Here is a 15,587-nt window from a genome sequence, read left to right on the forward strand (position 1 = left end):
TTATGTTGTTTAAGAGAAGGTGCATTGATTTGAAAAACTAACTTTATTGTCATTATTGCAAAGGTGAAACTTTGATTGGACAAGTTTATACAAATTTGATGCTTGGAAACATTCGAAGTAATGATTATTATGATTTCAAAACGCTTAAAAACAGCCCCGGCATAGCACCGGCATAACACCTGAAAAGCTCTCCGATCGCTGCTGAGATGTGTGACGTCACATGTTGAACATGATTTGCACAAGCAGACGGTGTCCCATGACATCTCACACATTTTCAGTGCCTGTTTTGTCGTCTTCTCTTCAGTTATTTATCTTACTTCACTACCCTCAGTCTAAATGTTTAATATATTGCCTCACTCTAAACCCTGATGAAAAATGCAAGGAAAAAATAAAGGAATCCTTCGTTTGTAAACAAAATAAGACGCCATTGTATTTTCAGCTGCATACACCGCAGTATGTTTAGGCGTTTCAATGGGGAACAAATGCCGTCCATGATTTCATTCCGGGGCTTTTTTAATTTTAAAGTGTGGTTTCTTTGATTGTTCATTAACCCCTATCCTGTGCATTTACAAACAAAATAATTTAGGACTCAAATCGGGGTCATATCCCTTTTTGAATGGTGTAAAATTCCATCACATATATATACACTAAACTCATTATAATTTTAGAAATAATAGCAATTATATTCATTCTGTATTGGATATCGTCAGCTTGGGCAGGATTTATTCATATTGTGACGGCATTAAAACATCGTTATTTTTCTGCCGAATCTCTCGCATATTCCAGATGCTATGGAGGGGGTTGTATTTAAATTTTTATAAATCACCCGATATGTAGTTGACCTAAAACTTGTACGATGACGATTTGTTAGCTTACCAGTTTTTATTGATACATTATTTGCCATATTTGTGATTTTCTTTGAACAAGCACTTCAGGAAAACCATTGTAGTTTATTTATCTATTCGCACTCTCCTTCTCCTCCTCGTTGATTCCAAATTAACCCTGTTTCACACCAATGATTATGAACAATGCTATATTCCACTTGATATAACTCACTCCTACAGCAGGCGCGGATCCAGGATTTCTTAGGGGAGGGGGCCCAACTTTTTTTGTTTTGCTCCCGAAAATTTGAAAATCGCGCCGGCCGCAAAGTCGCTCAGTGGGGGGGGGGGGGGGGGAGGGGGTAGGGGGGGGGGAGGGGGTAGGGGGAGGGGGTAGGGGGGTAGGGAGCACTTTTTTTTTTGTCCCTCCAAGAATTTAAAATTTGCACCCCCCCCCCCCCTTGAGCGGCAGGGGGGGTGGGGGATCGCCCAAAAAAGGTAAAAATCACGTGTTTTTAAACCGCCCGCCCCCCCCCAGGGGGGGGGGGGGGGGGGGGGGCGGGCAACCCGGCCCTCCCCCCCCCCTGGATCCGCCACTGTCCTACAGTGTGTGTTTGCGTTATTGTGTGTGCGTGTGTATGAGTATTTTTCTAATGGCAAGTTTCTCTTATTTTTTTTTTAATATCTCAGGCAACAGACAACAAGACAGAATCTAGAAGAGAACCTCGCGGTCAAGGTAATATTGGCTTTTATCTATTCACCTTCAGCAATGTATTTCAATGATCATACAACACTCAAGTAGTATAGGAAAAAAGAAACGGGTAGATAAAAATTAATTAAAATACTTTTTAATAAGGAATGCATTGTTTGTGCGTATGATTTGGTGAAAGCAAAGCAGCAATACTCGAATAACCCTACATACGCTCTGCAGCATACACATTTAAATGATGTTCAGCTGTTAGCACTTATCAAAATGCAACGTAAACAAGTAAATGTATCGATAAAACAAATTCTAAACGAGAATAACTAATGAGGTATAGGGGAAGGATTCCTTGTTAAGATGCAACAAACCATGTGATTTTTCAAAAGAAGTATTCAAGTAATAACAACTAAGAATTCAGGAAATATACTGTAATTATATACGAATTATTTGCAATCGTTATGTATGTGATAACAATTGGCTATTGCCAGTCTAACTATGTGCTCGTCAGCCCCATTGACAAATATTATAGTGATGCTATAGAACATAGTATCAAAGCAGCAGGTGTGTTCACTTCTTATTCAGGAGGTAGCAGGTGACACCGAGTGGATTCACCAGTTCCCTTAAAAAAAAATCTAAATTCATAGGAGAGGTCACACAGACACAAAGCTATCTTGATTCCATAAATTTATACAAAAAGCGAGCACAAGCGTGAAGTTCCGTTCAGTTTGTTTGTAAGTCATCGTACATTTCCAAGCAAAGTTTTTGGCAAAGGTGGGTTGGACATATGGTTTCGGGTTCGAGTCATCATGCCTCCTTGTTTCCCTTCTGTCACTGGCCTTATCTCTCTTTCGAAATCCCTCATTATCCATTAGGCTTTGGGCATGGAGAGTTGGCACGTACTAAAAGTAGCTCAGCCCGTATATATACATTATTCAAATTCGTTGTCAAAAGTAGGGCAGTGAGACAGGTTAGCAGTTGAACAAGTGGCAACAAAATGAAGAGTTATGCAACCAGAGTGGATTTTAGAGTGTTGCTGAACATGATTTTGAAGCAGAGAACAGAAGACCACTATAACAAAACTACAATCTAAAGATAAACCAATGTACAAAATGATGGGCATGCCACAGAGCAGCGCCTTGTAATTGCTGATGGTGACGATGGCATTTTAATTTTTGTAATTTGTTTCACCCCTCCTCTCTCTCTCTCTCTCTCTCTCTCCTTTTCTCTCCGCACGCTAAACAATATTTTCCCTCAAATTTCAGCATTTTCTACAAAAGTTAATGACGTGTTTTATATTTCCTTTTTTTAACTATTCAAGGTGATCAAGAGTTATCATTGAAAGCAGGCCAAACAGGCAATGCGGACAGAAGCACCAATGTGCATGAGTCAGGGCAAGGCAATCCCCATCAAGTGGATTCGGTGAGTCAGGTCGCATTTGCATTTTATACGAGACAGCAGGCCATTTATGTTGTCAAGAAAAGAATTATACTATATATCTATCCGCCCTTTCCTTCTCCCCCTCGTCTCTTACAATATTTTTTTGCCTCCTTCCCTCCTTTTCCAAATTAACCCTTTTCACACCAATGATTATGCACAATGCTATATTCCACTTTATACCAGCCCTCATAACCAAAAGATGACTTTGTGGTCTAACAACTTTCAGACCACTCCACATTTATACATTCTCCCTCAGCCCGAAGGAATCCCTCGCAACCGGCTCCAGTGAGACTTGGCCTAAAATTTTCCCAGTTTGCCTTCCTCAGGTTGAAACGACGTCGGAAGGTTACTGCAAGTGGAGTAATGCCTGCATTAACCTTAAATGCAATACAAAGTTTTGGAAAATTTCGAAAATTGGGTGGATAGTGATTCTTTACCAATTTGATATATTTGGATGCCCCTGTGGATGTATTAGAAGCACTAGAAAATTTAGCCCCTAAAACGCTTCTGGTTTCGAGATAAATTGAATATACAAATTTACAGGTGCTCCCGGTAAATTTAAAAGAAAATCAAAAAGCGGATGTACAATGGTAGCTGCATCCATGAAATCTCAGAATATGTAGTTGTGATATATAGTTTCAAAACGGGAATAGCTAATCGGTTGATTTTAGTCATAAAACATTGTTTTATAGCTTAATTAATATCTTGACCTTGAAAGGTAGCCATACAACATAAAGAGTTTATTATTAACGATTTCATAACTTTAGACTCGATTTCAACCGCGACAACGATCACTGAATATTGTTGGATCGCATATGCTTCCAATATGTTAATTTCAACCAAATTCATGACCCCATACCAAAACTTTGTATTACCTATCGGCCTTTAATGAGCTAGGTCAAAATCAGTTGTATATTTCAGGATATTCACTGGTATACTTGAATTCATCATAAAGGGTTAGAGTAGCCCTAAACCTACAAATATACAGAAGATAGCCGTCATGTTGTAATCCAACATAGCGTCCGGAAACTAAAATGAACAATAAATGGTAATATATCTTTCTTGGAGATGTATTTTTGTGCATAAAACTAGATTTCGGGGGTCGACAAAGCCAGTTAAACTGTTTACAATATGATATGTCAACCAATGTCGAGTATGGCCTCACCTGACACGGATCAGTGAGTTCAGACGTCTTGGCATACTATCCACAAACTTGTTGATGGTGTTGGTGTCCCACTCGTTTGTCAGATCCTGGGCTTATTCCTGTAGGGTTTGAGGAATATTGTCCCTCTTATCCATGGCCTTCCTAATGCATCACAGACATGCTCAAATGGGTTCATATCAGGGGAGCAAGCAGACCATGGCATCTGCTGCACCCCCTCCACATCAAGGATTTTTCTACCAGCATCTGCTTATGTGGCTAAGTTTTGTCTTGCAGTTGAAAGATGTTTCTTTAGACCTTTCTTGCGCGTCGAAGGCAATGGTTCCTCCATATGTCTCAAAACACGACAGCGGTGACGTGTCCATAAGGTATCACCGATGGCGTTGTTCCTTCGTAATTAGTACTGGCCCATACCATCACTGGGCCGCCACCAGCTTGATTGGTTTGATGGACGCAATCATTTTGGAGGTTCCGTCAATTAATAAATGATGGAGAAAAGAAATAAATAAAAGGTTCGTCAACGTAATTACCGAGCCATTTGTCTTCCATTCGTTTAGTCCAGGATATGGCGGCGCTCATCCGTAAAGAATAGGGACTTTTAGATTTGCGTGGACTGATACGTGGTACTTCCATTCACGGCAGTGCTTTAAAAGGACGTCGATCGTAGCATAGACCTATTGTCTTCGTGCGAATCTAAAAGTCCCTATTATATTTCGCCAGTGTCCAAGCTGAGGTCTTCTATGCTACCTAGCCTAGCGAAGTCGGGTAACTATGTGCATACAATTTAGGCAGAGACACTTGGCGATTCGTGTTGCTTTATAACCATGCTGAAGCTAACATTTTGGCAGAAACGTTAATGTAATGTATGGTGTCTTCTCCACAAATTACGAAGGCGGCTCTCTGGGAACTTCTGGTTTTTACGGCACATATTAAGCAGTTACCGATTATCTTGACAAGTAGTCAGTTTTGGTCTTCCTGGATATTATGTTTGCCTCAACTTACCCTCCGTTCGACTATTTTAAGGATTTTACAGACCGCACTTTGTGATATTCCAAGGAAATCAGCAATATCGGCTTCTTGGCGTCCATCATGTTGGAGTGCAATCACTCTTTGGCGTATTCCCAATGACCTCGGACGAGGCATAGCCAAGTGAAATTCTGTGTCAAATCTGGCTAAGAATCATACAGCCATTTCTTAAAATGTGGACCTCCTTTGCATACAGACTACACGCAGGAAAAAGACAATACATAACATTCGTTGGCTTTTTGTTTGTAATAATAATAATAATAATAATCCGTTTTTTTATATAGCGCTCAATACACCGATCCAACGATGTGCCTAAGCACTTTACAGATATATTATTACCCCGGTCATCGGATTCAGGCTTACCCGCACACAATGTGTGCACATTTTCCACTCCCTGGGGAGCATTCCAGCCAGTCGCCATTTTACAGGCGCACACTTGCTCGTCCAACCACATGAACAAGAGGCTATTTCATGAATTGGAATGTTATGCTTGATTTCACCTCGGCAGTTTGGACTCTTTATACAATCAATACACTTGGTCAAAAGTCATGACTAATGCGTTTCAATAAAAAAAAAAAAAAATCTGTCTGAAGAAAAAATTATTCCAACTTTATGGGCAACAGTGTAGCTTAAAGGGAGTGTAGCTTGGCAAATACTGGTGAACGCAAGCTACGACTTCTTTTGGACAACTGCGCGTAAACCGAATTTCGACTCATGGTTTCCACAGAACGTCGGGGACGAGGTGAAGAATTTGTAACAAAAATCCTGTCCCGTTACCGGAAACAGTTTATTCAAAGACCCTACTACAGATGGACTAATAATGAGAGTCTTTCTTTGATCACATCAAGACCACCGCCACTTGATAATTTGTATGTTGATGAGGACATCTATTTGATGCGACAATGTTGATTATGTAACCACGCATCATCGCAGACAAACAATTTTTTTACATTTCTTCAGATTCTTTTCGCTGGGCCAGGGCCAAGAGTGTAGTTTCAGGACAAGTATCGCGAATTAAGACCAGATAGAGGAGCAGTGAAACCCAAGTTATGACAATTTGTTGTGATATGAGATCATTGTTTTAAAGCCAAATTTACAGGTTTCTCTAGTAAACTACTTCTAATTTCATATTGAAAACTTCATATACGTCAATATTCATATGTACGCCACAACTGCACATGCATTTCCATGAAATTTGAGCGGTTCAGTTTCTTTCGCGCATGCATTTTGTAGATTATTCAAGGCACATCCATGGTTATTTTATGGCTGACTGGCGGCGGGCGTGATGAGATCAAAGCTTGGAAGCATGTTTGGAATGTCATTATGATACTTTTGACAGAGTCAGGTGCATGAATGTATTATGGTACCGATCAGTGTCCATTTGTAGTAGGTCCATGGTTTAATGAAGAAAAAAAATACAAGACAGTTTTGTGACACTTTTGTGTTCATGGAAAGTGCATAATAAAATTAGTTCAATATTATCTTTATCTTGCTAGCCAAGAGATACCAGAAAAACAGGGTACATAACAAACATTGGTTTGACCTCATCTTGTTTTAATATTTCATTAAATATTATTTAATAAATTATCTCATTGTGGGATGCGTGGTTTTCTTAGGGGGGCCCAAAACTGAAATTACGCGAGCCAACTATTTGTACGTAATGGTGACCAGCTGCATGGGCAGCAGTGGGGTGATGAGCAAAAACTTTAGCCTTAGGGCCCTAGGTGGGGTCGAGGCGGCAGTTCCCCCGGAAGCTCAGGGGTTAAAGTCATATGCATTTAATAGTTGTCAGATAAGCATATTTTGATACCTTATTTGTGACACTGGCAGGTCTCTATTGCCTTTCTTCTTTCCGTTTTTTTCTTTCCCTTCCCTTCCTTCTCTCTCTCTTTTAGATTTGCTGTGGGAGGCAAGCGCCCCCCCCCCCGATTCACACGTTGTTGGCGGAATTAATCGCAACTGATGTCGGTCCCCTTCTATTCACCCTTTTTCTGTTCTTCTTCCTCTTTCTCTTTCCCTTTTAGCTCTCCTTTTCCTTTTTCCCTTTCCCTTCCTCCTCTCTCTTTTTTGGCGCGGGGGGCAAGGCAAGGGCCATATGCCCCCCCCCGATCTACAGCTTGTTAGTGGGAAGTGTGCAACTGATATCCCCCTTCCTTTCTTTTCTTCTTCCCTTTATCTCTTCTTTTCTTTTTTCCTTCCTTCTCCTTATTTTGTTGATTGGGGGGGGAACAGCCTCCTTCTCTCTCTCCCTCTCTCTCTCTCTTCCCCCCCCCCCCCCGCCCCCGCCACTGGATCCGCGCCTGGTACGATGGGCCTTGGCCCAGCCCACGCTAGCACAGCCCCAGACACGTGAGCGAGGTAAGCGCTAACTGCCTGCTGTTGCTGCATCTAGCTTGGGACGGTAGGTCTAATTCATGTACATTACGGACGTTAAATCCGGCATTTTACTTGAAATAAGCGTAAAGAAAGACAAACTATACCCACAGAAAATCATATTAATCCTCACACTGCTACATGAAACAGTCATGAATGATTTGTTTCTGTCTTATGCGAAATTTTACTTAGTTTTATTCTAATGTTAGAACGAGATCAACATAAAAATGACATTGACAAATTAAGCGGCTTATTATGTTGGCCGATTGAAGACGTAATAATGCCCAGTGACCTAAATTTGAGTCTGTAGATTGTTTGGATTGATCGCATACATTAATATTCATAGGCGCGCATGATTATTCACGCTGGGATTGAAATCGATCACAAAAATTGATGTTAGGAGCGATATCGTTCCCAGTTAGTAAATCACCCCCCTGGATTCTAACAACATGACTGCCACGCCCAATCACCGAGGACCTGGAAAGTTTTGGGGCCAATGATCTCAGAAAAAGGAATGTTATGATTCTATTAGTTCATTTTCATATGATAAGTCACCAGGAAGTGACGGATTGACAATTTAATTTGACAAGACCTTTTGGAATGAAATCAAATTATTATTATGCTCAGTTTTTAGTGAATGCTTTGAAAGAAATGTATTACCTCACTCAATGAGAAGAAGTATCATGACGTTGATACCAAAGCAAGAAAAGAACCTGTTATTTTTGACAAATTGGCGACCAATCTCTTTATTAAACAATGATTATAAGATTCTCGCAAATATTATTTATCTTCGTATGAAAAAAGTTATATCACCTCTCATAAGTCATGATCAATAAGGTGTTCTCAAAGGATGGTTTATTTGCGAAAATATTATACTTTTTGTTGATATTCAAAATTACTGTAAAATGCATTACATTGGTGGCTTTGCACTCTGTATTGTTTTTGAAAAGGAATTCGACACGGTCTAGTGGTAATTTACATACAATACTGTACAAAGAACAGTTTGTTACCTGGGCTCAGCTTCTTTATGTCGATATTGAGGGCTGTGTAATAAATAATGGATATTCATCAAATTCTGTTAAAATGCATCAAGGAGTAAGACAAGGATGCCCTTTCTCACCGTACCCTTTCATTTTATTTGTTGAAATTTGGGGTTGTTTAGTTCGTCAAAATAAATCAATATGCAGATGATACAACTATTTTTGTTGAACCCAGCGAATGTATTTCTGTATTAAATACCTTTAAAGAAATGTCCGAGTTAAAAGTTAATGTAAAAAAGTGTAATGTTATTAGACTTGGAAATTGTACAATGCCTATCCGCCAAAGCAATCATTTTAAATGGCCCACAGATTACGTGGTATACTTAGGCATAAATATTCCATTGAATAATAATCATAACCTCTACAACCTAAATTTTGTCCCAAAACTGGATGAAATAAAGTCTCTGTTGAGTATTTGGAATGGCAGATCCCTTATACTATATGGACAGATTGTAGTAATCAAAACATTAAAGGGATAGTTGAGTTCTGTTGCAGAGGGCGCTACACTAAATAATTTTGTTGTGAGATAATGAAAAACTGAGTGTCAAATTTGAAAGAACATACAATTCAAATCACAAAATAATCTTTGGTTGATCAAAATCAGTTCAGAGACGGCTGACATATCCATAAATATAATATTTTTGTTGGGACACAAATATTCGATAATTTGAACAGGCTGTTAAAAAAACGAAATAGCGCCTTATCGTTTTATTCCAGCCAATGCCGATGTTGGCTTTTTCGTGTTGGTTATAATACATACAACCAGCCAACCCGTGTATTGTTATTATTAATTAATTAATTAATTAACGGTCACCGTATTTTTGGGAAAGTGGAGCTGAATGGGTATGATCATATTGGCTAAATTTCACACATTTTGGGGTCTAAAATTACCTTTATAGCAATTTTAGGTCCTAAAAAAGCACTAGAAATGTCTTAAATGAGAATAAGAGCAATAACCATGCACTTTGAAGGCATTTGCGGTCTTAACGAAGAATTTAACTATCCCTTTAATCATTCCTAAACTGAACTACCTGTTATGTATTGTCTCATACCCACTAGTTACATTTTTAAAAGAAATTCAACAGTTGTTTAAATTCTTATGGAGTAAAACAGTTGATAAAATTAAACGTTCTAAATGGCGTAATCGGCAGGATTGTCTGACTTGGTTTACTGGAATTGGAACTGGGAGTGAATGGAGTTACTTTGACCGACCGAGGAGACGTAATGTCCGCATGGGTTCGTACCCCATCTGTACTACCATATTGGAGCTGCATGTGGCGATCAAACTGCTGGTGTTTTTAGATGTGAGACCAATTTCGGAGCTGTTTTATTTGTGCATCAACCAATTGAGTTTCTTCACATGGAATCTGATCTGCAGTGTTACTGCCCAGCTGTTGATACTTAGCTGGCGGATTGGTTTTAGTCTTCTCCCCTGCTATATATAAGCTGGAGCCGGAGTGGAACATTTTGGAAAACTTGTTTTATTGCGCATTATTTGGGTCTTCTTGGGAGAACAGATTACGGCAAGCGATTGATGATTTTATGAAAGTTCATTTTACCATCCATTCCTTAGTCAAGAATCTGGTAAGGATTTCTCTTCATTGATTTTGGCAGTCAAATTGTGACTTGTGAGTGATCAATTTCTTTATCGGATAACGATGTAAATGGGTACCTGGCAGGAATTTATTCCTTGGAATGCTAGAGCGCTATAATGGCAGCACAGCTAAAGCCGGGGTAATAATATCCAAGTTTGGAAGCGCTTAGAGACTTAATTGTGATTCGCGCTATATAAAAGCTGAATATTAATATTATTTATTATAGTTTTGAAAGTTACTATGTGACAACATTTTGAAGTCTGGAACGCGTCAGAACGATGTCAATAACTGAACGAATGATGAGCTTGTGACTGGGCGACAGCATAAAATTTTGAGATATATTCCAGAACTATATTGTGTTGATACTTTCAGTCAGAATATATTTGCAATGGTATGATGAGTAATGTTACAGTAACTATATTGATATTTTTACTACTAGTATTTTCTATACCGTGTACAAAATGGCTGAAGAAGTGAAGTCTGATGATTTAGTTGATAAATATCAGGTCTTACTAATGTGTTGAATGCTCAAGGAGGTAGAGTGACACACTTGCATGCGCCCAAGTTACCTAGATTTTCTGGTAAATCCTCTCCTGGAGAATTTACGTTATCCCAATGGTTACAAGAGGTAGACATTTATTTTGATCATTGTGACATTTCCTCAAGGCGAAATGCACAAGTTATTTTGAACCATTTAGATGGGGCGGCACGCCAAGAAATAAGATGTCACTTCATCTCTGCAGATGACTTAGATTCATTGATTACTTTGTTGAAAGGTATATGTATGATCCTATCATAGATGTTGCCAGTGGCGGATCCAGGAGAATGGGGGGATGGGGGGAGGGCCCCTGGGGAAAAAAACGTATAAAAACACGTGATTTTTACCTTTTTGGGGCGATGATTCCCCCCCCCCCCCCCCTGGCGCTCAAGGGGGGGGGGGTCCAAATTTTTAAATTTTGGAGGGAAAAAAAAAATGTGCTCACGACCCCCACCCCCCCCCCCCTGGATCCGCCACTGTGAACATGTACATTGTTGCCCCTGTTTATGGAGGTATCATTACTGGGTACCCTGGGTTGGTGAATACACTGACAAGAAGGGGGATGCTACAGTGTATATAGTTATTGTATGAATACCGTTTTATTAGTTTGGATCTTTGTAATATTATGAGTGATTAGAGTGATGGATATTACCAGAAGGGATAATAATATTTCTTAAAAGGCAGAGTATTATACAGTGTAATTACTCTCATATTTAATTGTATTATACATTGTAATAATATAATTTGGAAATCATTTATTTATTCATATTGTTGTGTAAAGTTGTGAACCCCTCATACAAGTAACACGCATTATACAGGGTTTGTATTGACTCTAATAAAGAGCTACTTGTTTTAAGTTATATTTTATGTTATATCTTTTCTTTCTTTTCTTTGATATATAAGTGATTTAATTGATTGATATCCCAGAAGTAATGAGCTTTTAATTTGCCCTAAGAGAATTACTGTATTCTTCACCAGCTGGCCAACTGAATTGTCCCTGCATAGCCAGTCTGCAAATGTTAACAGGATATTGGAAGGTTAATAAGTTAGATAAATATATACATATGCTTGCTAATAGCTCAACAGTATTATCAAGTTCACCTGTATATGTAGACACAAATTTGTTCTCAATGCCAACCTGCTGTTAAGCGCGCCATTAAGCTTGCAGCCATTTTTTCCACGAGATTGTCGAAGAGCTTGTAGAAAAGCGTGCCGACGAACTCGCCAACGAGCTTGCCGACGAACTCGCCGACGAGCTTTTCGACGAACTCGCCAACGAGCTTATCAGCCAGTGACGAGCTTGCCAAAAAAGCTAGCCTCAAGCTTGTTTTTTTCCAAATTGGCGAACTCGCGGGCATGCTCGCAGCTAATTTGCATATTTGGAACGAACTAGCTCGTCGGCGAGTCCGTCTGCCTGCTCGTCGACAAACTCGTAGGCGAGCAAGCTGACGAGCTCGCATGTAAGTGTAGTGAAATATGGGGAGACTTGTGTAATTTATGATTCTTGTGAAGCTAGTAATGGAAAGTCAGTCACAAATATTGGGTCTCAGCCTTTAATAATACCCCCATATACTAAATTGGTAGATGTAACTGAAGTGTCAAGTTCAAATGAAATAGTTGTTGAACCTCAAGATCAACACATTCGTGTTTCTATGTTTCCTGATCGAGGGCTAAAGATACTTGACAGTCAAAATCAAGGTAATCCTTCAAAGGAAGTGTTTACATTCAGTGATGGAAGTCAGTACTCTTTACCATCCGTTTTGGATTTGGAATCTCGTAGGTTATCTGAACCTGAAAAAGAAAGAGTGGTACGCCTTATTCAGAAACATGATGCTGTTTTCTCTAAAGGTGATTTTGATGTTGGTTTGTGTACTGAAGTGCCCCATGAGATAAAGAAAATTGATGATCAACCGGTTAATCAGCCTTAGGCCAAAAAAAAAATTGTTTGGTTGTCCTCGATTGCTTTTCTGGAGTAGGGGCGGGCGGGCGGATTTTTTTCTTTTTTTTCTTTTTTCTTTTTTCTTTTTTAATCCAGTTTTTGTGTGTCTTTTTTTTTTCCCATTTTTTTTTTTTTTTTTTTAATATTTTTTTTCTCCATAAAAACAAAATTCATTGGTATTGTCAAGCATTTAAACAAACAAAGTCTACAAAACACTTTGATATGGTAAAAGACTAGTTGAATGTACAATGAATATCAAAACCAACCCAGAAAGTATTTTGGGCTTTGAAATACAGCACCTTTTAAATCTCCATTGTACTACTTATAGCTACTTGAATTGCGCCCTTTATGTAGCAAACAATGCCTAATCGGTAACAATTGGTCCCCCATGATCCTCTTTATCTTATATTAACTGAGAGCTGATTTAATCTGTCCAGTGACCTTGCAGGGTGGTCTAATCCCTCCTGTAAACTAGTACAGATGGGCTTTAAAATGAGTTTAAGAATGCTCAGAACCTGACTTCAATGAACGGCATTTTGACATAGAAAAATAAAAATGGCAAGTTTAATAAATACCTAATTGCGTACTGAAAAGACCAAACCGGAAACGGGACGCAATTTGATTCTTGCAAATGCATAAAATGGTATGTTTGGCATTAAAGATTGCTCCCCCCCCCCCCCCCCAAAAAAAAAAAAAAATAAATAAATAAATAAATAAAAAATAAAAAAAATAAAACATGAATTAAAAAAAAAAAAAATATCGAGCGGCCCGAAAAAGACGGGCGGGCGGTCGAGGACAACCAAATGATTTTTTTTTTTTTTTGGCCTTATCGTAGAAATTCCTCCCCATTATGTGAAAGAAGTGAATGACACTATTGAGCAATTGTTAGATCAAGGGATAATAGAACATAGTAGTAGTTCTTATGCCAGCCCAGTGGTGATTGTCAAGAAAAAAAAATGGAAGTTTGCACATATGTGTATATTATCGTCAGTCGAATAAGAAGACACTGAAAGGTCCTTTTCCATTGCCACGAATCGACGAGTCAATTGAGGCACTCAATGGTGCAGTTTATTTTTCATCTCTTGATTTAGTCGATGGATATTATCAGGTTGTAATGGATGTTGACTCTAGAAAGAAGTCTGCTTTTCGAGTTCCATTTCAATACAATCCTATGCCTTTTAGTTTGGTTAAATGCTCCCAGTACTTTTCAGAGAGTCATGGAATACTGCAACTTGACAGAGTTGTTGATTTACTTTAATAGATGACATTCTTTTATTTTCTCCTTCATTTGATGTCCACTTAGAAACCCTAGATAAAGTTCTTATCAGACTAGGAGAGTTTGAAGAAAGGTAGTTTACTTCAAACAGAAGTTACATATTTAGGTCATGAGTGAATGCTGAAGGTATTTCTGTAGACAAAGGCAAAATCCCAAAGGTGTTGGATTGGCCAGTTGGAAACTGATGCTTCTTTGAAGGGCCTAGGTGCATGTTTGATGCAATAGGATATCCCACATTCCATAGCATATGCTAGTGGAGGATTAAGAGGTGCAGAAAAGAATTGTCCTGATTACAGTTCATTATAACTAGAACTCCTTGTATTGAAGTGGGCGGTTGTGGATAAGTTTCAAGATTATTGGATGTTCTTTTACTGTCCTGACATACAATAATCCTCTTGCCCACGTTCACACATCTAAGTTAGAAGCTTGTGCAATGACATGGGTTGCTCAGTTAGCTGCTTTTAATTTTGACAACAAATGTGCAGATGCCTTAAGTCGGTATCCTGAACATTTCCCTGCAGCAGAAGTGGAACATGTAATGTATGCAACACTCCACACTACAAGTTTCAACAAAGCTGTTCCTTACCAAGCGGAGGTGAATCGAGGAACTTGTAACATTCCTTCAAACATGGCTCCTCCTGGAATGTTCCCGTCTTTGTCTCCAAGTCAAATGACAGCTTTGTAGAGGTCAAACCCTGTCCCTAAATATGTGTGGAAACGTTGGGATCAAGGTTTGAACCCTAAAGATGTAGTTGGAAGTTCCAATTCCACCAGAAGTTAGACGTTGGTTGTGGCAGTGGTCTAAGATTGTTAAGAAGTATGGTGCACTCTGTAGGCATGTACATGACCCTATACATGGTGAAATCGTTCAATATTTGTTACCAGAATGTCTCCGATTACAATTTTTAGAAGGAGCCCATGGCGGGTGGGGCCATCAAGGGGTCCCTAGGACCTTTTCCATTCTTAGAAGGCGTGTTTATTGGCCGAGAATGGCAACGTCAGTGCACAGACATGTTAGTCGTTTTACACCGTGTATAATGGCAAAGGCTTCCCAACCACGCATTACAACACCCATTGAGGCATATGATAGCTTTTCGGCCATTAGAGGGAGTAGCAATAGACTTTGTCAAAATTGATAGAGGAAGTGGTGGTGTAGAAGATGTGTTTGGTCATTACTGACGTGTACACTAAATTCACTCAAGCAGTGGCATGTAGAGACCAACATGCTGTGACTGGAGCCAAGGTACTTACAGACCTTTGGTTTACCAAGTTCGGTGTTCCTACTAGAATACATAGCGATCAAGGCCGAACTTTTGAGGGAGAAGTGATCAAGGAGCTTTGCAAGTTGTGGAATCAAGAAAACTCACACTTCTCCATATCATCCTGAAGGAAACGCTCAAGCTGAGCGATTTAATCGTACTCTATTTGGCTTGATCCACAGGTGAGACATAAATGGCCATACTTGTTATCTCATTTGGTGTTCATGTACAACACAACACCTCACTGCACGACTGGAATAGCTCCATATACTTTAAAGAGAAGGTTGAGTTCTGGGAAGAGGTGAAAAGTAATTTGTGAGCGTTATCATTCTTATTATGCAAGTGTGGAAGAACATTAGATAAGACATGTTCCCTGAAAAGCATGGCTCTTCAAATGCCTTCATATTCTAAATATGTC

At 39.2% G+C, this 15,587-nt stretch overlaps 1 protein-coding gene across 1 annotated transcript in view; it reads left to right on the forward strand.

Moving 5' to 3' along the window:
• The window catches only part of LOC574698, a 54,430-nt gene that overhangs the window by 14,980 nt on the left and 23,863 nt on the right, over nt 1–15,587 (forward strand). Inside the window, exons 6-7 of the mRNA XM_030992613.1 lie at nt 1,512–1,557; nt 2,843–2,943. Coding sequence (XP_030848473.1) covers nt 1,512–1,557; nt 2,843–2,943 — 147 coding nt within the window. The remainder of the gene's footprint in view (nt 1–1,511; nt 1,558–2,842; nt 2,944–15,587) is intronic.

Source organism: Strongylocentrotus purpuratus, unplaced genomic scaffold, assembly GCF_000002235.5.
Source record: "Strongylocentrotus purpuratus isolate Spur 01 unplaced genomic scaffold, Spur_5.0 spur5_scaffold_20, whole genome shotgun sequence".
NCBI lineage: Eukaryota > Metazoa > Echinodermata > Echinoidea > Camarodonta > Strongylocentrotidae > Strongylocentrotus > Strongylocentrotus purpuratus.